The 23343-nt window shown below is 44.7% G+C and overlaps 1 protein-coding gene across 1 annotated transcript in view; it reads left to right on the top strand.

Annotated features, from left to right (window-relative positions):
- The window catches only part of PHF3 (PHD finger protein 3), a 180498-nt gene that overhangs the window by 122951 nt on the left and 34204 nt on the right, over positions 1-23343 (top strand). The window contains exons 11-13 of the mRNA XM_075340255.1: positions 3192-3324; positions 8949-9144; positions 21820-21976. Of these exons, the coding sequence (XP_075196370.1) occupies positions 3192-3324; positions 8949-9144; positions 21820-21976 (486 nt within the window). The remainder of the gene's footprint in view (positions 1-3191; positions 3325-8948; positions 9145-21819; positions 21977-23343) is intronic.

Below are 23343 nucleotides of genomic sequence, written 5' to 3'. Positions count from 1 at the left end.
ATGGAAATACCTTTTTAATTTTTTTCGTTTGACCTGATACATTCTGCCAAAGGTTCCATAATCAGGGCAAAAAGTAGCGATGATAATGGACATCCCTGACTAGTTCCATTGGTTATCATAAACGTTTTCAAAGTGTGGTTGTCTGATTTAATTGTGACTGAGGGGCAGGAATATAGCGCCATGATGGAGTTAATGGATGTGTTGTCAAAGCCAAATTTTTTCAGGGTGTTTTCCAAGAATTCCCACCCCACTCTATCAAATGCTTTCTCAGCGTCAAGCGATAAAAGTAGGGTGAGTGTTCTAGATTTTTTAGCATATTAATATTAATAATTTTAAAAGAACAAAATTTCTATCTGTTGCAAAAAAATAAATAAATAAAAACAAAAATAAATAACCGAAGGGGAAAAATTGCTTGTTGGAAAATTGGAAAATGCATGAGCGTCGTTTTAATCTTTATTTCATAAATCAATAAAACACATAAGATTTATTTCAAATTTGCTTATTTTTATCAGATAAATTATTTCTTTCTTTGCCAGAAGTGATTAGTCATTATCAAAATTCTCAATTCTGATGTAAAATCTGTGTTCAGTGTAGACTTTCCTATTACTGAGATAGGAGATGAGCTGCTACTGATAAGACTCTATGTAGATAGAAGAGGGAGGAGCTAGAGGCAGAGCTCCACTTCTCCCTCTACCCTAGCTCCTCCCTCTGTCTCTAGCTCCTCCCGCTTCTATCCACTTTGAGTCTTATCAGTAACAGCTGCCAGGTCCTATAAATCTTGCAGTGATAATACATGTAAATAGCATAGGTTACTTAGCTGACACTATTTTGATCAAAACGGCGTAAAAGCCATCTGACCTTGACAAGGTGTACCTAATCAGGATGGGCCCTAGCTCTTGTAGCTCACTTCTCTATGTGCCAGCAGGCCTCAAAAAAGATGGGTTCAGGCCTGACTGTTCAAACTCCTGCCGACCTTTGGAAAGCTTTATAGACAAAATGCACAGCCCAAAAGAGTGGAGCGATGCCCCTTTTTGTGCAAAAAAAAAGTAATGCAAAACCAAAGAAATGAGCTATAACTCATTTTGTTATAAGTGCATTGTGCAGCAGGTGCACATTCACACTCTGGCTATTAACAGACAAAACCTAGGATAAAAAAGGAGCAAATAGCCTGCAGTAAGTAAATAAGTAGTAATAGTACATTTAAATAACAGAGGGCACTTGGTTGACACTATTTTGATAAAAGAAAGCAGAAAAGCCATCCACCAAGATGGTCCCTATCTTTTGTGGTTCACCTCTCTACGTGCCAGAAAGCACAGGAGCATAGCTGAACCCAGACCCGACTGTTTAAACTCCTGCCCATGGAAAGCTATGTTAAAAAAAGTCAAAAGTTTGTGAAAACATAAAGTTTTTTTCCCCCTTAGCTAGCAGTGTTCAGTGACACCATCAACATGCCAGTGTCACATTGCGATCACCAACGATATGGCACTGCACTGTGCACCTAAACTTTGTCCCATTCCTGCAAACATTTGGTAGGTGAGGGTAGGGGGGGCATCACACACGTAAGCAGATCCCACCCATATTTACTGCAGTCCTAATGCGAGCCAGTGTCAGCAGCTGCTCCTTCTAATGTTTAAAAGACTAAAATATCAAACTTTTAAGATTATCTTTAATATTTTATACCATAAAAAAAAGTTAACCTTTTTTTTATCATTAAAACAATAATACTTTACATTTTTAAAATTGTTTAACTTCAATATTTTCTTACTGGCAGAAATTAACTCCTTGACGACTGGCCAATTTTGCGCTTTCCGTTTTTTTTTCGCCATTTTTGTTTGATTTTTTTTTAATTTTTCAGTCAATGTGGTCATGTGAGGGCTTGTTTTTTGCAGAACGAGGTGTACTTTTAAATGAAACCATGAGTTTTACCATATAGTGTACTGGAAAACGGCAAACAAATTCCAAATGCGGAAAAATTGCAAAAAAAGTGTGACTGCACGTTTGTTTTTTAGATATTTTATTTACTGTGTTCATTATATAGTACAACTAATGTGTCAGTGTGATGCTTGAGATCGGTGCGAGTTCGTAGACATCAAACATGTATAGGTTTACTTTTATCTAAGGGGTTAAAAAAAAATCTGAAGTGTGTCCGACAAAAGTGGCGTACATTTTGCGCCATTTTCCGCAACCCGTGACATTCTCATTATTCGGGATCTATGGATCAGTGACAGCTTATTATTTGCGGCTTGAACTGAAGTTCTTAATTGATTTTATATTTTCATAGATCGGGCATTTCTGAACTCTGCAATACAAAATTTGTATATATTTTTTATGTATATATTTTTTTTAACCCTTAAATTTTCAATGGGGCAAAAGGGGGGTGATTTGAACTTTTTAGGTTTTTTTTTAATTTTTTTTTAAACTTTTTTTTTTTTTTTTTTTATCTTACTAGGTCCCCTAGAGGACTATAACGATTATTCATTTCTCCCGAGCAGAGCAGCACTGCTCAGACCGGGAGAAATGATTATCTCTTGTAACAAGCAGCCCTTGGCTGTTTCTTTCAGGACCTGAGTCATGTGAGCACAGGAGTCATTGCATGACTCTGTGCTACCATGACAACCACCGGATCCACGTGATCACGTCACATGACTTCCGGTAGAGGCTTGTGAGTACGGATCTACTGCTATCGCCGTTAGTATGGCGCTGTCACGTTTTCACAGCTCCATTTAAAGGGTTAGAAGGCACAGGCGGATATCGATTCTGCTCGTGCCTAGCAGGCACACATGTCAGCTGTATAAATCAGCTGAGATGTGTGCTAATTGCCACAGGCCTGCGGGGATTAACACTATAACCGCTAGGACGTAAGATTACTGCCCGCTGTTGTTAAGGGGTTAAAACAGTTTGTCCCATATTGAGATAATTGGTGAAGGTCTTTCTTTGGGTCTCCATCTGTTAGCCATTGTATCTAGAAGGTGCAGATTCATGAAACAGATGATTGATTTCTTAAGCCCCAAGCATATCTGTTAACGACCAGATACAGTAAATGACCAAAGGTAACAAAGTGCAAGAACTTAAGGTGCAGCTGAATGTATAGTGTAATGGGAGGACTTGATCTTGGATACGTGTGGTATCTATTTGGTACAAAATAACTTTAAACCAAGATATTCCATTTTATTGTGTCCTATGTGTTCTAGGAACCTGTTGTAAAACCACTAGAAAAGGAAGAAGAAGTTCAGAAAGAGAAAGAAGATCCTGTAGAATCTACATCGGACACAACAGCACAGCACAAAAATCATCTCTTTGATTTAAATTGCAAAATCTGCACAGGTTTGTTATTTGGATTGTAAGATGCTCTTTGTCTTAGAAGTAACGAAGCACCATTTTGAGTATTGAAGTCTAGGCTTTGACTTGTCACATTTGCTTCTTGGATGGAGCAGATCAGGTGATGTGTATTTGTGTAATGAGGGGAGAGTGTCCTAAGGATACAACACCCTTTAGCAAGATGTGCAGAATTATTAGGCAGCTTGTTTTCCTCAGGCAAGCTGAACTAAAAAAGACATTTACCTGACTCTGTAAATCAAAAATAATACAAGTCTTAAGGAGGGAAGCATCAATCGTGAAATTACTAAGATATTAGGGTGTGATCAGCAGGGTCAAAAAAATGTGATTGACCAAAATTTTTATGCAGGAAAATACTCTAATGCATTTCTCAAAGTACTCCACTGTTTGGCTAGCCAGTAATAGCGGTAAAGGTAACCTGTCATGTAAAGAACAGACACTATTGCTCTGCAGATATGGTGTTAACACTAGAAGTCCCAGAAATTTCGAGCTCTCCACTGAAGTCTCGAAAGAGGGTCAAATGACCCTTAGTCCAAACTGAATAGAACTAACTAGAAACTAAATGGCTAAACTCAATGGAAAACAACAACCTCCTGTGGTGCGACAGTAATAGCCTTAATTACAGTACAAAAGACGGTGATTATAGGATGTTAGCTAAAATCCTTCAGGTCATTCGACCAGTCTCTGGGATCCAAAGGTAGAAATGTTAAATGATCCCTCTCTGGGACTTGTAGTGTTAATCTGCAGCTTAATCAGCGTTCTGATTGTGTGCTGTCACCGCACTGATAACTTTGTTTTCCTCCCAGCAACTATGGGCTTTTATTCATAGGGTCACAGCCGGCACGGTTTCAGTAACCGTTTTGTGCAAAGTGAGCGGCGGATGTAACCATGCCTCTGGCACTGACTAACATCCAGCATTGCAAAAGTACAGAGACGACTGTCAGTCAGTCCCGGGGGCATTGTTACAGTGGGAGATTTACAATGAAGGAAAAATGTCACCTCTCTGATTACTGTCTGGGAGACTTTGGTTGCAGCTGCCCAAAAAGATCATCAACAGGTTAAGAAGCTGACTCCAGGATGGAAGAGTTATGTATGTTATAGAAAAGAAGAATAGTGTTCCCCCGTGGTCCCCACAAAGCTTCTCATGAGCCAGATCAGACACCCCATACTTTGCACTGACGAGGAGCAAGCACCCCGAAACACATATTCTAAGTCATATGCATAGGATTGTTAAAAATCCACATTTGACTTTTAGAATCTCTACTTCCAATAGGTGGCGCTGCGCTAGCGTTTGTCTCCGTTACTGGAGAGACAGTTTGAATAGAAAAGAAGGGCGCTATATTGTTCTCATTATATATAATATATTTACTCGTGTAAAAGCCACATTTTATTCTGTTGAAAAGCCCCCCTTGACTTATACTCGAGTGAGGGTCCCACTTCTGGATTATAAAATGCACTTTTTTCCCCATAACTGGGGAGAAAATGGGGCTGTGTATTATAATCCAGATAAAGCTTACCGGGTCAATGCGGTGCAGCGAGGTCACCGGATGGAGGGTCGGCGATACTGTGGCTAGGAGGTGTCGCGGCTCACTAGGGTTAGCTATACTGGGGGCTCAGGTGTCGTGGCGTGCACCATTGAGCCTGCTGGTGGGCTACGAGTACCTTTTGAGCACGCTGGCGGTTGACGCGATAGACTTCAAGAAAATGTCCGCGGAAGTGGCGTGTGCGCAGATTGAGATCTAAGGCTATGTGCCCACGGGGAAAGTGTCCTGCGGATATATCCGCATGACATTCCGAAGGTGCTCCCAGGAAACAGCACCACAACTTCTGTCTGTTTCCATGCTGCGGAATGTCCTGCGGATATGCTGCGGGCATTCTGCATTGAGGATACAGTACCATGGCTTCGGCACTGCATCCTCAATGCAGAACAAGTGCTGCCGTGATCGGGGAAGTTTATACTTACCTCCATCATGCAGCACCTCGCTTTCCGGCAGCCGGGTCCCTGTCAGGCAGCGTCTGGTTCACTGTGCTGGAGGTGGGCGGGCCTGAACTAGCTCCGGCTGTCACATGACCGGAGCTCGTGCAGGCTCCGCCCACCTCTTCCTTCCTGTACCTGGCTGGATCCACCGCGCTGCTGCCGCTACACCGGACGGAGAAAGTGACTCGGGTCTCTATCAAGGCAGGTAAGTATATGGGACCCTGCGGAGAAATCCGCTACAATAATTGACATGCTGCAGATTTTTCCGCACGGAAATCCGCACGATTTCCGCTGCGGAAAAATCCGCAGCGTGGGCACAGCATTTCCCAAATGCCATAGAAATGGCTGGGGAGTAGCTGTGCTGCAGATTTTCGGAAAATCCGCGGCTTTTCCGCGAGAAATCCGTGGCAAAATCCGCGCATTTTCCGCAGCGTGGGCACATAGCCTTACGCCGCCCTGGTAAACTAATATAAGACGCACTAGGATTATAAGACAGACCCCCATTTTAGAATTAAAAATTATTTTTTCCAATTTTCCTTGTCTAAATTTGAAGTGCGTCTTCTAATCCTAGGCTTTACTCTAGTCAATAGGCTTTCCCAGTTTTTCGTGGTAAAATTAAGGACCTTGGTTTATACTTGGATCGACTTATACAAGAGTATATATGTTTTTTTTTGGGGGGGGGCGGGGAGTTAAATGCCATTGTAGTTTTGAAAATTTGGAATAGTTTTTATTCTCAGTTTAACGGATAAAAATAAACAAATGAGTTGTGACATTGTTTTTCATTTATTTCTATAATACTTCTGCACACACAGCTATTCTCCTAAGAGACAAAAACCTCACTTTTCCTTTTTTCAGTATTCAGATTTATCAACCTTTTGGATTGACCCACAGCACTTCAGTTGTCCAAAGATAAAATTAATCGTCCCCCAAATATTACATAACTGTGCAAGGCAAGAGGTGACATTAAATAATCCACTGTTTTCGGCAATCATACAGTTGTGTAGTAACATTTTGATAAAGGTGTTGTCTACAAATGGAAGCTCAGTAAATGCTATAGAGTGTAATTTACAATTTTTAGGCACATGTAATTTTAGTGCCCAATATGTTGTGCCTCACTTCTGCCACTGTGGAAAAAACAACTTCTTATAAATTGTTGTGTTTTTCCTGGTTTAAAAACACTCTGAATATGGCCCTCATCTATTGCCTGAACATACAACAGGGCTTACTCATTGAAAGGAGTTGGCTTCTATTTTATAAGCATCTTCCATATGAAATAATTGCCATAAATAAACTCTTTTGTAATGACCTTGTTTTCCCAAACCCTTAGTTGCTCTCCTTGTCATAGGAGTGATTGTGATTTCGGTCTGATGATATCAGACACCATTACTAACCCGATAAGTATACACATACAGGAGAAAACAGTTTATTTGAATAAAGACCCCCCCCACACACTCCATCGTTTAACAATTTATTAATTTAAAAATCCAATGGAGTAATGTCCCACGACGTCCACAGAATCCTATAGAGCCTTTCTGAGAAGGAGGCTCCATAGGTCACTTGCGATCCGCAGTAGGTACTGTAGGAAATTTCTCACTAGTGTGAGGAATTTTATTCCTGCTGCTGACCAGCAGTGACCTATGAAGCCTCGTTCTCAGAACAATGCTCCATAGAAATTGATGGACATTGTAGGAAATTACATAATTGCATTATATAGGAACTTTGAGGATTTTTTTCAATTAATAAATTGGTGAGCGAGGGAATGTTTAGGAGTCTTTATTCAAACAGACTTTTTTTTTTAGTCTGTGTGGGTTTTTTTTATTTCTACACTTAAGCGGGGTTTACACGCTGCGACATCGCTAGCATCGGCTAGCGATGTCGAGTGCAATAGCACCCGCCCCCGTCGTATGTGCGATATTGTGTGATCACTGCCGTAGTGAACATTATCGCTACGGCAGCGTCACACGCATATACCTGTGCAGCGACGTCGCTATGACCGCCAAACAATCCCTCCCTCAAGGGGGAGGTGCGTTCGCCGTCATAGCGACGTCACTGTGGCGTCACTAATTGGCCGGCCAATAGAAGCGGAGGGGCTGATGAGCGGGACGGAACATCCAGCCCACCTCCTTCCTTCCGCATTGCCGGTGGACGCAGGTAAGGAGATGTTCGTCGTTCCTGCGGTGTCACACATAGCGATGTGTGGTGCCGCAGGAACGACTAACAACATTGCTAATATGCAATTAACGATTTTTGGATTCAGGACGACCTCTCCGTGGTGAACGATTTTGGCCACTTTTGCGATCGACTAAGGTCGCTCGTACGTGTCACATGCTGCGATGTTTTTAACGTCGCCTGATGTGCGTCACAAACACCGTGACCCCGACGATAATACGTTAACGATATCGTAGCGTGTAAACCCCGCTTAACTGTTTTATTAGTGGTGGTATCTGAAAGATGCCTCTCCATTACTAACCTCTGGGCGTGATGCCACCGCACCAAAGCAATTGAGAAGAGCCGGGCAAACCAATGCACCACATCTGGAGCAGCTGCAGGCTGCTATTTTTAGGCTGGAAAGGGTCAAATAACTGTGGTTCTTCCCAGCTTGATAATACTAGCCCCCAGCTGTCTGCGTTACCTTGGCTGTTAATCAAAAATTGGGGGAACCCATCTTGTTTTTTTAATTTATTTTTTTAATTAATACCCTAGCCTCATTTGTTTGCAGGGCAATTGCCCCAATTTTGCTTTCTGTTTTGCAGTCCCCTAGCTCTCACTACAACCATTTTACAGCACCAAAGTTCGCGTCCCCATTAACTTATATGGTGTTCGGGGACTGGTGTCAAATTGGGGTCCCGAACCGAACATTTAACTAAAGTCAATCCAAGCCGATCATCCACTGGTCCGCTAATCGCTAAAGATTATCCCACTCTAACACAACACTTTCTTTTATTCAGTCAGTGCCAGGATTTGTTTACAGCTGTCACTCTCAGTATTGTGCGCAGGAACTAATTCCTCTTTCACGTCTACATGACTGAAAGCTGGCGGCTCTTGGGAGACATAAATTACATTTTCTCCTGCATGCTCCACGTTCAGTACGGCAGCCTGGCACCTTCATAACACTATTAAATTGCAGATTAACCCTTTATCTGCAGGTTAAAAAGTAGCAGAGATCTCTGCAATTTTTTTTTTGAACAGAAGCAGTCCTTGACCACACTGTGTACTGTACATAATTCAAGTAAATGTGGCTGTGTTTAGATCCTTCGAAGAACATCGGTGAAAAAGCTGCAGTGTTTCTTCCTCTTCAATCATGGCCTTAGTGGGGATCCTAGCAGGCTTCACTTTCTTTAGTGGGAAAACATTCTAAATTGTGTACCAACTTCTGAATATCAAGTATTTTAACCCGTTGACCAGCTTTTTAAATACACAAGCATATCAAATATAGTATAAAGTTAGTGTTAAATATAAGTAATGTACAGTTACAGAACACCGGCATAGAAAATTCGTAATACCTTTTCCTGTAGTGTTAAAAGGATCAGTGTTTTGCTTTTACTAGTTTTACATTAAATTCACAATATTGTATGGATCTTTCATCGAGTATACATTTTATTTACAATGAAATATACATATTTTTTTTTTATAGGCCGTATGGCTCCTCCTGCTGAAGATCTATCACCAAAGAAAGCGAAGTTGGCCACTAGTGTGTCACGTAAGCCGTCAGATACTGAAGCTGAGAATGTAGCTGAAGCTGCTTCAACTGTCCCAGCTTCTTTAGATATAGACATCGTAGAAATAGAAAAACAGGACTCTCCGAAGGACATATTCTTTTCATCAGCAAGGTAACTGGCCTCTTGTGTTCTAAAAAATGTTATACAGTGCTGGCCAAAAGTATTGGCACCCCTGCAATTCTGTCAGATAATACTCCGTTTCTTCTTGAAAATGATTGCTATCACAAATTCTTTGGTATTATTATCTTCATTTATTTTGCTTGCAATAAAAAAAGACAAAAGAGAATGAAACAAAAAGCAAATCATTGATCATTTCACACAAAACTCCAAAAATGGGCCAGACAAAAGTATTGGCACCCTTAGCTTAAGGGGCACTTTGCACACTGCGACATCGCAGGTGCGAGGTCGGTGGGGTCAAATCGAAAGTGACGCACATCCGGCGTCGCTGTCGACATCGTAGTGTGTAAAGCATTTTTGATACGATTAACGAGCACAAAAGCGGCGTAATCGTATCATCGGAGTAGCATCGGACATTCCCATGATTTTGGAAAGACCGATATTACGATGTTGTTCCTCGTTCCTGCGGCAGCACACATCGCTGTGTGTGAAGCCGCAGGAGCGAGGAACATCTCCTACCTGCGTCCTGGCCGGCTATGCGGAAGGAAGGAGGTGGGCGGGATGTTTACGTCCCGCTCATCTCCGCCCCCCGCTTCTATTGGCCGCCTGCCGGGTGACGTCGGTATGACGCAGCAGGACCCGCCCCCTTAGGAAGGAGGTGGTTCGCCGGCCAGAGCGACGTTGCAGGGCAGGTGAGTGCATGTGAAGCTGCCGTAGCAATAATGTTCACTACGGCAGCTACCACCATGATATCGCAGCTGCGACGGAGGCGGGGACTATAGCGTTCAGCATCTCAGCATCGCCTTGCGATGTCGTAGTATGCAAAGGGCCCCTAATACTTGGCTGCACAACCTTTAGCCAAAATAACTGCGAACAACCGCTTCCGGTAACCATCAATGAGTTTCTTACAATGCTCTCCTGGAATTTTAGACCATTCTTCTTTGGCAAACTGCTCCAGGTCCCTGAGATTTGAAGGGTGCCTTCTCCAAACTGCCATTTTGAGGTCTCTCCACAGGTGTTCTATGGGATTCAGGTTTGGACTCATTGCTGGCCACTTTAGTAGTCTCCAGTGCTTTCTATCAAACCATTTTCTAGTGCTTTTTGAAGTGTGTTTTGGGTCATTGTCCTGCTGGAAGACCCATGACCTCTGAGGAAGACCCAGCTTTCTCACACTGGGCCCTACATTATGCTGCAAAATTTGTTGGTAGTCTTCAGACTTCATAATGCCATGCACACGATCAAGCAGTCCAGTGCCAGAGGCAGCAAAGCATCCCCAAAACATCAGGGAACCTCTGCCATGTTTGACTGTAGGGACCGTGTTCTTTTCTTTGAATGCCTCTTTTTTTTTTTTCCCTGTAAACTCTGTTGATGGCTTTTTCCCAAAAAGCTCTACTTTTGTCTCATCTGACCAGAGAACATTCTTCCAAAACGTTTTTATGCTTTCTCAGGTAAGTTTTGGCAAACTGCAGCCTGGCTTTTTTATGTCTCGGGGTAAGAAGTGGGGTCTTCCTGGGTATCCTACCATACAGTCCCTTTTCATTCAGACGCCGACGGATAGTACGCGTTGACACTGTTGTACCCTCGGACTGTAGGGCAGCTTGAGCTTGTTTGGATGTTAGTCGAGGTTCTTTATCCACCATCCGCACAATCTTGCGTTGAAATCTCTCGTCAATTTTTCTTTTCCTTCCACATCTAGGGAGGTTAGCCACAGTGCCATGGGCTTTAAACTTCTTGATGACACTGCGCACTGTAGACACAGGAACTTTCAGGTCTTTGGAGATGGACTTGTAGCCTTGAGATTGCTCATGCTTCCTCACAATTTGGATTCTCAAGTCCTCAGATAGTTCTTTGGTCTTCTTTCTTTTCTCCATGTACAATGTGGTACACCCAAGGGCACAGGACAGAGGTTGAGTCAACTTTAATCCATGTCAACTGGCTGCAAGAGTGATTTAGTTATTGCCAACACCTGTTAGGTGCCACAGGTAAGTTACAGGTGCTGTTAATTACACAAATTAGAGAAGCATCACATGATTTTTCAAACAGTGCCAATACTTTTGTCCACCCCCTTCTTTATGTTTGGTGTGGAATTATATCCAATTTGGCTTTATGACATTTTTTTTTTCTTTTCTTCATTGAAGACAAATTAAATGAAGATAATAATACCAAAGAATTTGTGATTGCAATCATTTTCAAGAACAAAATGAATATTATCTGACAGAATTGCAGGGGTGCCAATACTTTTGGCACTGTATATAGCTTGTTTGATTGATTGAATCATCTTTTAACCTAAAGTTAAGGGTTTTTTTTTACATTATAGGTCGAGGTGTAGATCCTAAGTAGATTACTATACATAACCAATTTTATCAATAACTAAGTGCTGAGTTTTCCTCTCTTGTTATGAAGGAGTGTCGGATTTGGAACGGAGCGTCGGGGGCATCTTTGACCAGGGTCATTGACTCTTGCAAGGATAGAAGATCGAGGTCACATGGCAGGAGAATTAGCTGTCTGATTGTAGAGGAATCTTCTAAATAATGCATTGTAAAATGGAGATAAATATTCATGAGCCATCATTTTCATTATACAGAGAATCAGGAGAAGTGTTGTGTGTAGTAAGATGTTTATAGTCATCACACAATGCCGAGTAAATTAATTACCACTATTTCAATTTAAAGAGATGCTCCTATTAATTGGTACAATTTCCCTAAAGCTGTGTAAATGTTAGTGTAGTGTCAGTGTGTTAATATATTCCACCGATCCCTGTGTTCATCCAGAGCTGTTCTGTTTCCCTAATAAGTCACGTGATGTCTTTTGAGACTCTCCGGCTCACACTGTGTTCCATGTGACCAGGGAGAGGCTTTTACATTACAAGTCCATGGAGCGACAGAACGAGTCTTCATAGGCTTACATTGTAAAAGAGACATCCGGCTCACGCATAGTGCGATCTGGAGAGTATGAATTGCTGTCATGTGACTCAGAATATGACCAGAGGGGCGCTGAATGCCACAGATGATGGAAGACTGTGAGTAAACAAGCACATTGATACTACACTAACATTTACACAGGTTCAGGGAAAAATAGGTAATGGTAGCGCCTCGTTAACATGATTTGTGTAAAAATGTTCTGCTATATAAAATTGAGACTTCATATAATGTTAGATATATGATTTAAAAGAGAAAAAATGTAAGTTGGTAACTTTTTCCCTGAAATATTGTGTCTGTACATTTTCCAGCAATGTTCGCAGGGGCTGCTATATTGAATACACAAAAAACCTCTATATGTTATTTGCATTAATCGTGCAGGGTCATCTCTGCTTTCTTCGGCGCTCCATTGGGAGACCCAGACGATTGGGTGTATAGCTACTGCCTCCGGAGGCCACACAAAGCATTACACTAAAAAGTGTAAGGCCCCTCCCCTTCTGGCTATACACCCCCAGTGGGATCACTGGCTCACCAGTTTTCTGCTTTGTGCGAAGGAGGTCAGACATCCACGCATAGCTCCACTGTTTAGTCAGCAGTAGCTGCTGACTATATCGGATGGAAGAAAAGAGGGCCCATATAGGGCCCCCAGCATGCTCCCTTCTCACCCCGCTTGTGGTTTGTAAGGTTGAGGTACCTATTGCTGGTACGGCGGCTGGAGCCCACATGCTGTTTTCCTTCCCCATCCCCCTGAGGGGCTCTGAGGAAGTGGGATCTTACCGGCCCAAAGCCCTGAGGCCGGGCTCCATCCACAGACCCATTGAACCTGCTGGATACGGAGCTGGGTACCGTTCAGGGACATGGCCCTGCACCATTCAGGTACTCTGTGTCCCCGTACACACAGGCACAGCACACTCCAGACTTGCTGGGTGTGCTAGTGCGCCGGGGACAGTAAAGGGTTACAGTCACTTCAGCCTAGCTGAGTGACTTTATGTATTGGGAACTACCGCGCCGGACGCTCCGGGAGCGGCGGCGCGGCTGGGACTTGTAGTGCGCCGGGGACTTAGCGCCGACCGCGCTTTTACGGCGGCGGCGCTTATAAATCCAGTCCCCGGCTTTTGCGGCCTAACTCCGCTTCGTTCCCGCCCCCACCCTGTCAATCAGGGTAGGGGAGAGACGCTGTACAATCAGCAGCGCCGAGGGCTGGAGCCTTATTTACATGCTCCAGCCCTCTCACTGGACACTGTGGGACGCCGGTTTCCCGCTCTGACTTGGGGGCACGCCCACGGCCCGCCCCTACCCACACGAGCTGGAGAAGGACGCCGGCAGCCATTCCTGCAGTCCGAGCTGAGAGATCGGACTCTGGGCAACCAGGCACAGGACTAGGGCGACCACACACCCGCTTATAGGCGGGCGGTAAGCGGCACCTGAAGTGCTGACCCCACTAAATACCGCAGTTGTCCATTTGTATTTTATGCTTACACTGCATAGGTCGCTATTTTTGGCTATATGCCCTCTTAGATGGCGACACATCAGCAGCAGGAAAGCAGGGGTGCTAAGGCACAGGCTTTCCATGCTGCTTGTATTGCATGTACTGAAGTGTTCATGTGTATTTATGCTTGTATGCTATACACTGCACTGTACGGTCGCTAGTCTGGGCTATTTTCGCCTAGAATGACTAGACTACAGCAGCAGAAAAGCAAGGGTGCTGAGGCACAGGTTTTTTTCTATGCTGCTTGTATTGCAGGGGTTGCAGTGTTCATTTGTACTTATGCTTGTATGCTATACATTGCACTGTATGGTCGCTATTCTGGGCTATATTCCCCTAGATGGCTAGTCTACAGCAGCAGAAAAGCAGGGGTGCCAAGGCACAGGCTTTCTATGCTGCTTGTATTGCATGTGCTGCAGTGTTCATTTGTACTTTATGCTTGTATGCTATACATTGCACTGTACGGTCGCCATTCTTGGCTCTATATCCTAGATGGCTAGCCGGCAGCAGCATGTAAGCAACACAGGCTTTCGATGCTGTTTTTGCTGCATGTGATACTGTTCCACGGCACTGAACCCCATTGTGTGCAATGCTCCCCTGTAGCACTTGGTCAGCCGGGGTCTCTACTAGACGTGGCCAAAGGAACCACCTGTCAACCCTGTCCAAGGACAGGGATGGAGTTGCAATGGGATAGAGACTTGCAGTCCGGACAGGCCATGGGCAATCTGGATCATTGCTCCCTGGCCACCCTCATTTGGAATAAAATCGGTGCTCCGGGGGGGGTCCCAGGAGGCTCTCTGTATGATGAGGCAGACGTAGCTCATCAGGACTTTGATCCTGACACCGCTCTCAATCCGGATACACCGGATGGTGACGCCATAAGGAATGATCCTATAGCGTCCATCAATGGAATGTTGGATCTTTCTCCCTCAGCTCCCCCAGCGGAGGAGTCAGCTTCACAGCAGGAGAAGTCCCATTTCAGTAGCTCAAACGTATATTGAGTATTTTTCTGGCCACGCTGACTTCAGAGAAGCAGTCCAGGAACACCACGCTTACCAGATGAGCGTTTTCTCCAAACGTATTAAGGATACACGTTATCCTTTTCCCCCTGACGTGGTCAAGCGCGGGACCCAGGGTCCAAAGGTGGATTCTCCAATCTCCAGGCTTGCGGCTAGAGCATAGTTGCAGTGGAGATGGGACTTCACTTAAAGATGCTAGACAGATGGACTCTGGTTGAAATCTGTCTATGAGGCTATCGGCGTGTCGGTTGCTCCGGCATTTACAGCCGTATGGGCACCCTAAGCTTTTCAGCTGTTCTTGCACAGCTGGTCTTGAGCATATGTACATTTGTGCCGCAGGGGCGTCCGTAACCTCGCAATGTTTGCATTGCGACTTACCCTATTAATGCTGTCCTGGAAGGACAGTCGAGGTTTCGGTCCTTCCCAAGCTCGGGCAGGTCCCAATTGTCCTCGTCCAAAAGAGCTGAAAAGCCTCAGAGGGGCTCAGCTTCCGGGGGCTCAATCACGCCCAAGGAAGGCAGCCGGAGGAACCGCTACCAAGGCGGTCTCCTCATGACTCTCAGCTCTCTCATCTCTCCGCATCCGCGGTTGATGGCAGACTCGCTCGCCTTTGGCGACATTTAGCTGCCACAGGTCACAGACCGGTGGGTGAGGGACATTGTGCCCACGTGCACAGGACAGAGTTCTGTTCTCGTCCTCCGACTCGATTCTTCAGAACGTCCCCACCTCCCCACCGAGCCGATGCTCTTCTGCAGGCAGAAGGAGTGGTAATCCCTGTTCCTCTTCAGGAACAAGACACGGTTTTCCTCCAATCTGGTTGTGGTGCCAAAAAAGGACGGCTCTTTCCGTTCCGTTCTGGACCCAAAACTGCTCAACAAGCACGTGGAGGCCAGGCGGTTCTGGATGAAACCCTCCGCTCCGTCATTGCCTCAATGTCTCAAGGAAATTTCCTAGCATCAATAGACATCAAAGATGCTTATCTCCACGTGCCGATTGCTACAGAGCACCAACGTTTTCTACGTTTTGTGATAGGAGACGAACATCTCCAGTTCGTAGCTCTGCCATTTGGTCTGGCGACAGCCCCACGGGTGTTCACCAAGGTCATGGCGGCAGTGGTAGCAGTCTTGCACTCACAGGGACACTCTGTGATCCCTTACTTGGACGATCTACTTGTCAAGGCACCCTCTCAAGAGGCATGCCAACTCAGCCTGAATGTTGCGCTGGAGACTCTCCAGACGTTCGGGTGGATCATCAACTTCTCAAAGTCAAACCTGTCACCGACCCAATCACTAACGTATCTTGGCATGGAGTTTCATACCCTCTCAGCGCTAGTGAAGCTTCCGCTGGACAAGCAGCGGTCACTACAGACCGGGGTGCAGACTCTCCGTCACGGTCAGTCGCACTCCTTAAGACGCCTCATGCACTTCCTCGGGAAGATGGTGGCGGCAATGGAGGCGGTTCCGTTTGCGCAGTTTCATCTGCGTCCTCTTTATTGGGACATTCTCCGCCAATGGGACGGGAAGTCAACATCCCTGAACAGGAAAGTATCCCTTTCACAGACGGCCAAGGACTCTCTGCAATGGTGGCCTCTTCCCACCTCATTATCACAGGGAAGATCCTTCCTACCACCGTCTTGGGCGGTAGTCACGACAGACGCGAGTCTGTCAGGGTGGGGAGCAGTGTTTCTCCACCACAGGGCTCAGGGTACGTGGGCTCAGCAGGAGTCCACCCTTCAGATCAATGTTCTGGAAATCAGAGCAGTGTATCTTGCCCTACTAGCCTTCCAACAGTGGCTGGAAGGGAAGCAGATCCGAATTCAATCGGACAACTCCACAGCGGTGGCATACATCAATCACCAAGGTCGGCAAGCCTTCCAGGAAGTCCGGCGGATTATGATGTGGGTGGAAGCCACGGCCTCCACCGTATCCGCAGTTCACATCCCCGGCGTAGAAAACTGGGAAGCAGACTTCCTCAGCCGCCAGGGCATGGACGCAGGGGAATGGTCCCTTCACCCGGACGTGTTTCAGGAAATCTGTAGCCGCTGGGGAAGGCCGGACGTCGACCTAATGGCGTCCAGGCACAACAACAAGGTCCCAACCTTCATAGCACGGTCCCGCGATCACAGAGCTCTGGCGGCAGACGCCTTAGTGCAAGATTGGTCGCAGTTCCGGCTCCCTTATGTGTTTCCACCTCTGGCACTCTTGCCCAGAGTGCTACGCAAGATCAGATCCGACTGCAGCCGCGTCATACTCGTCGCCCCAGACTGGCCAAGGAGGGCGTGGTATCCGGATCTGTGGCATCTCACGGTCGGCCAACCGTGGGCACTACCAGACCGACCAGACTTACTGTCCCAAGGGCCGTTTTTCCATCGGAATTCTGCGGCCCTGAACCTGACTGTGTGGCCATTGAGTCCTGGATCCTAGGGTCTTCAGGATTATCCCAAGGGGTCGTTGCCACCATGAGACAGGCTAGGAAGCCCACGTCCGCTAAGATCTACCACAGAACGTGGAGGATATTCTTATCCTGGTGCTCTGCTCAGGGAGTGTCTCCCTGGCCATTTGCATTGCCTACCTTTCTTTCTTTCCTGCAATCTGGGTTAGAAAAAGGTTTGTCGCTCGGCTCCCTTAAAGGGCAAGTCTCGGCGCTATCCGTCTTTTTTCAGAAGCGTCTAGCACGACTTCCTAAGGTGCGCACGTTCCTGCAGGGGGTTTGTCATATTGTACCCCCGTACAAGCGGCCGTTAGATCCATGGGATCTGAACAGGGTACTAGTTGCCCTCCAGAAGCCGCCCTTCGAGCCTCTGAGGGAGGTTTCACTTTCTAGACTATCACAGAAAGTGGCTTTTCTGGTAGCGATCACATCTCTTCGGAGAGTGTCTGAGCTAGCAGCGCTGTCTTCCAAGGCTCCCTTCCTGGTCTTCCACCAGGACAAGGTAGTGCTGCGCCCCATTCAGGAGTTTCTCCCGAAGGTGGTATCCTCTTTTCATCTTAATCAGGATATCTCTTTGCCTTCGTTTTGTCCTCATGCAGTTCATCGGTATGAGAAGGATTTACATTTGTTAGATCTGGTGAGAGCACTCAGAATCTACATTTCCCGCACGGCGCCCCTGCGCCGTTCGGATGCACTCTTTGTCCTTGTCGCTGGTAAGCGCAAAGGGTCGCAGGCTTCTAAGGCCACCCTGGCTCCATGGATCAAAGAACCAATTCTTGAAGCCTACCGTTCTGCTGGGCTTCCGGTTCCATCAGGGCTGAAGGCCCATTCTACCAGAGCCGTGGGTGCGTCCTGGGCATTGCGACACCAGGCTACGGCTCAACAGGTGTGCCAGGCAGCTACCTGGTCGAGTCTGCACACTTTCACCAAACATTATCAGGTGCATACCTATGCTTCGGCGGACGCCAGCCTAGGTAGAAGAGTCCTGCAGGCGGCAGTTGCCTCCCCGTAGGGGAGGGCTGTCTTCGCAGCTCTAACATGAGGTATTTCTTTACCCACCCAGGGACAGCTTTTGGACGTCCCAATCGTCTGGGTCTCCCAATGGAGCGCCGAAGAAGAAGGGAATTTTGTTACTTACCGTAAATTCCTTTTCTTCTAGCTCCTATTGGGAGACCCAGCACCCGCCCTGTTGTCCTTCGGGATTTTTGGGTTTTTTCGGGTACACATGTTGTTCATGTTGAACGGTTTTTCAGTTCTCCGATGTTACTCGGAGTGAATTTGTTTAACCAAGTTATTGGCTTTCCTCCTTCTTGCTTTTGCACTAAAACTGGTGAGCCAGTGATCCCACTGGGGGTGTATAGCCAGAAGGGGAGGGGCCTTACACTTTTTAGTGTAATGCTTTGTGTGGCCTCCGGAGGCAGTAGCTATACACCCAATCGTCTGGGTCTCCCAATAGGAGCTAGAAGAAAAGGAATTTACGGTAAGTAACAAAATTCCCTTCTTTTGATAGCTACAATGAATTAGAGTTTATAGAAGCACATACTGTAAGTAAGACTGCACAATCAACAGGAATAAGGGGAGTACTGATTTGCATACAGTGCTTAGGCCTCCTTTACATGTCCATGTTTCCAGTATATATGGCTTCCATTTTTTTCATGAACCCTAGACCTACCCATTATAACCTATGGGGTTTCATCACATGTCCATGTGTTTTTACATGGACCGTGTGTGTGTGCAAAACACATTGAGATATGTCAGTTTATTTTCCCAGCAGCACGGATTACAAAGGCCAATACAAGTCTATGGGTCCGTGAATGGCATCAGTGTACTATCAATCTGCTGTATGTGTTTAACGTTGCAAAGTATAGGAGAATCTTTGTAATTTCTTTATTTCTCTGTCAATCCGGTATAAACACTGATGACACAGTGATGGTAATAACCCACCCACTGTACACAATACAGTGGTGAAGGAGGGTGTGTTTTTGTATTTTGTTCCAAATAAAGGATTTTTTTCTCTGTGTTTATGTACTGTCACTTTTAGATTAGTGATGCAGGTATCTCATAGACGCCTGTGTCATTACTAACCTAGGGCTTAGTAGAAGCTGTGCGCTGTTATTAACCCCTTATTACCCCGATTGCCACTGCTCCAGGGCAATCGAGAAGAGCTGGTATTACACCGGGATTGTCACATCTAATACATGTGGCAATACCGGGCGGCTTTGGGCTGAGACTACAATCTCCCAGCCGGTGTTATCATGGCTAAGGATGATTATTAAATAATGTTAATAATAAAAAAAAAAAAAAGCAGCATCACTGACACAGCCGCGCAGACTTCTGACAGGAGCGTACATGTGTTTCTAGGTACATTGCAAGCTCATGATCAGAGAATGCAAGCTGTGACGGTTGATGTCATGTCAGACTTGTATGAGTCTGACAGTGAATCACTGTCACAGCCACACACTTCTGACCGTGCATGTGTTTCTGAAAGACATGCACGTTCACCATACTGCCTCGCATACACTTGCACTGCTTTCTCCGCCCACCGGCCGTCCTGCCACCTGTGATTGGTTGCACTGGTGGGCTGGGGGCGTCTAGCTGCAACCAATTACATGTGCCGGTGGGCGGGCAAAACAATGAATATTGAATTATCGGCTCCGAAAGGGAAAAGCATGACCCGGAAGGAGTGTGCCTCCATGACAGCCTTGGGTGAGTACACCGAGTGCGCCCCCCACCCCCACCCCCCTATCCCCGCTACAAACGTTTTCAATCTCTGGATTCTGGTCCCCATAGACTTATATGGGCACTGGAATCCGGAGCAGATCTGGATTTTATTTCCAATCCGGCAGGGATCTGCTGCTCTCGTATTTTGGTGGATTCGATCAACTCTAGTCTTGAGTCCCCCGCTGTCTGTTATACAACCCGAAAAGGAGAGCAACTTCCTCCCCTCACCTTTACCATTTTCTCCATCCGATAAGACCCTGTTGTGCTTGGTGTTCTCCTTGCTTCGGATTTATGATAATGGCATATAAGCCTAATAATTAGAATTTAAGAGATGTAGAAAATGAAAAGGACTATGTGTTGCTTGTCTATTTAACTATAAATGTGTTGTTCTTCCAAACCTGCTCTGTGATAAAAAAAAATAACTCCACTATTATACCTCAATTGTATAATATATTGCTATAACTTCCATGGCATTATCATAATCCCACATTGCAATTGCAGGTTAAGTAGCATTGATCTGTGACACCACTTTTCATTATAATTACGCTGATTACATGCACCCCACAACTTTGATTATGGAAATCGCGGGCCTTTTCAGGTGAAGGTGTGGGCGCTTGTACTCCAGAACAATGGGCATTCATGAAGAGACATTGCTAGTGATTTAATTACATGACCTCTGTGCTATTGTAATGCAGATCACAGCTGTGTTTTTTTTTGTGCCATGAAAATATCCAGTGTCAAAAACTCAGCAGGAGTAGGAGGTGGGACACGGAAAATTTACTAACATTTTTCACATTTTTCTTAGTTTCAATTGCAAAAAAAAAAATTGTTTGTGCACCTCTTTTGTTTCTTGCTCCTTTTTTATATCCTTATATACACAATAATTGATTGGCTTAGATCATTGCTGTTGCTGGCCATTTTTGACAGACATTCATATGGTGCAATTCCAGTGGGCTGTCAGTTTGGACACTCATCTCTCCCCATGCGTTCACTACATTCCCGAGGTGCCAATGAGTATTCAAGTAAAACAGAATAAAAAAAAAAGGATTTCAAATATGTATAAAAAAATAATAAAAATCTTGAATCATTCACCTATTGTTACAAAACGTAATAAATAAAATAAAGGCAATAAATATAGTTGGTATTTCCAGATCTCAAAACTCGGCTCTATCAAAACGTAACATAATTTAACCCTAATGCTAAAAGCGACAATGCCAAATGTGTAATTTAAAAAGCGATTAAAACATTGAATGTAACTCAAATTGATACCACAAAAATTGCTAGCCTTCGATTAAAAAAACAAGCTGTGTCACTCAGCTGCTATCATCACCCACTGATGACGATTTGTTTGAGGGCAGTGATAAAAGGTGTGGGGCAATGCTGGTGTCATCCACTACTTCTTTCTCCACCCCCTGATGACTTCTTATTTCGCAATTAGAAGCTGCAGAGACAGAAGCAAAGTGCCAATGCTGCACTCACCTCTCCCGCAACTTGTATTAGGGCCATGAAACCTGGACATCTTTACAGGTTGTCAATGCAAAAAACTGTTGCAACTGCAGCGCCACCCCCTGATGACTTCCTGTTCTAGGAAGGGTGAGAGACGCTGTGAAAAAGTGAGTGCAGCCCCAGTCTCCTGTGATGTCCTGTTGAGACGCTTCTCAAATGAAATGTGATAGGTAGTGACATTAAAAAAGAAAACAAAAACAGATTTAGAGATTAGGATAGGCAGTAGTGTAGGGTATTTTATAATAAAGCTAATCATAAAAAGTGATTAAAGTTTAAAAATATATGCCCCCATAGTGAGTTTTATATGAAAGGGGGCATTACTAGTGTTAGAAATGTAGATCAGGAGAGCAAACTGTCAGTCTTTACATGTCTAACACGGGTAATGCCCAAATTCATTTAAAATAAGGTTTGGAGGCAGATCCTGAGATCATAACATCTCATATATCAAGAAAAATGTTGATTTCTCTGGAATAAGACATCAGATCGCAGATATCAAGCTATCATTTAATTAAACTACATATTATTTGTGTTATTGCTGTGCATTTACAAACAGAAATGTGTATAGTTGAATTTTGTATTCATTTTACAGCACCGAGTCATTTACTATTACGGACACAGCTGAAGATGAATCTACCTTTTTAGCCCGTTTAACCTGCATCTGGAAGGGATTTCTTAATATGCCATCCGTAGCAAAATTTATCATCAAGGCTTACCCTGTATCTGGGTCACTGGAGCATTTATCAGAGGTGAGGAAATCATTATTTTTCTTATTAAAGGGAATCTGTAAGCAGGTTTTTGTTATGGAATCTGAGAGCAGCATGAGGTAAGAGCCGAGAGCCTAAATTCAGTGATGTATTACTTACTGGACTGTTTGTGCAGTTTTAATAAAATCCCAGTTTTCTTTGAATTAGATGTAGTAGTGCTATGAATGCTGAGATTTGTATTACCCCACCTTCATCACTGATTGATGGCTTCTTGTGTACACTATACATTGTCAATAAGCTGCTAATCACTGGTTTACACAGAACAGCTGGACTGTCATGCATGAGACGCCTAGTCCTCTAGTGATAATCTGCTGCTGATAAAACAAATGATTAATTATATTGAAACTACAAGCTACAGCAAGCTGCTGAGCAAGTGTCACATACCTGGAATCATGCTCTCTGATTCTGTATTATGCTGATCTGAGATTAAATAGCAATAACCTGCTTACATTCCCTTTAAATGTCACAGCTGTTAAAAACATGTTCAAGCATTTTTATTAACCCCTTAACGACCGCAGGCAGTAAAGTTACGTCCTAGCAGTCATCGTATTAATCCCACCCGGCTGCCGCAGGCAGCCAGGGGGGGATCCGCGCATATGTCAGCTGATTTATACAGCTGAAATGTGTGACTAGCAGGCACGAGCAGAACCACGATTTTCCCGTATCTGTTAACCCCTTAAATGGCGCTGTCAAAATGTGACAGCACCATTATAATAGTGGTCGTTGTAGACGTTTACTCACCGCCCGACACCGGAAGTCATGTGACGTGATCACGTGGATCCGATGGTTGTCAAGGTAGCACAGGATCACGTGATGACTCCTGTAGTTCACATGACTCAGGTCCTGTAACCAGCAGGAGTACTGCAGGTTACAGGAGATGAGCATTTCTCCCGATCTGAGCGGTGCTGCTCTGATTGGGAGAAAATAATGAGCGATCAGACAGCTGATCCCTATAATAGAGGGACTATTAAAATAAACAATAAAAAAAAAGTTTTTAAAAATTAAAAAAATAAACCTAAAAGTTCAAATCACCCCCCTTTTGCCTCAATGAAAATTAAAGGGTTAAAAAAAATATACACACATTTGGTATTGCCTTGTTCAGAAATGCCCGATCTATCAAAATATGAAATTAATTAATCTGATCTGTAAACATCGTAGCGGCAAAAATTTCCAAACTCCAAAATTACGTTTTTTCGTCGCTACAAATTCTGCCCAAAATGCAATAACAGGCGACCAAAACGTAGCATGTGAGCAAAAATGGTACTGTTAAAAATGTCAGCTCGAGAAGCAAAAAATAAGCCATCACTGAGCTATAGATCCTCTAAAATTAGAATGCAACGGGTCGCGGA

Source organism: Anomaloglossus baeobatrachus, chromosome 3, assembly GCF_048569485.1.
Source record: "Anomaloglossus baeobatrachus isolate aAnoBae1 chromosome 3, aAnoBae1.hap1, whole genome shotgun sequence".
In the NCBI taxonomy this organism is placed as follows: domain Eukaryota; kingdom Metazoa; phylum Chordata; class Amphibia; order Anura; family Aromobatidae; genus Anomaloglossus; species Anomaloglossus baeobatrachus.
Note: the sequence above shows the minus strand (reverse complement) of the source record. Positions and strands in the feature narration are given on the sequence as shown.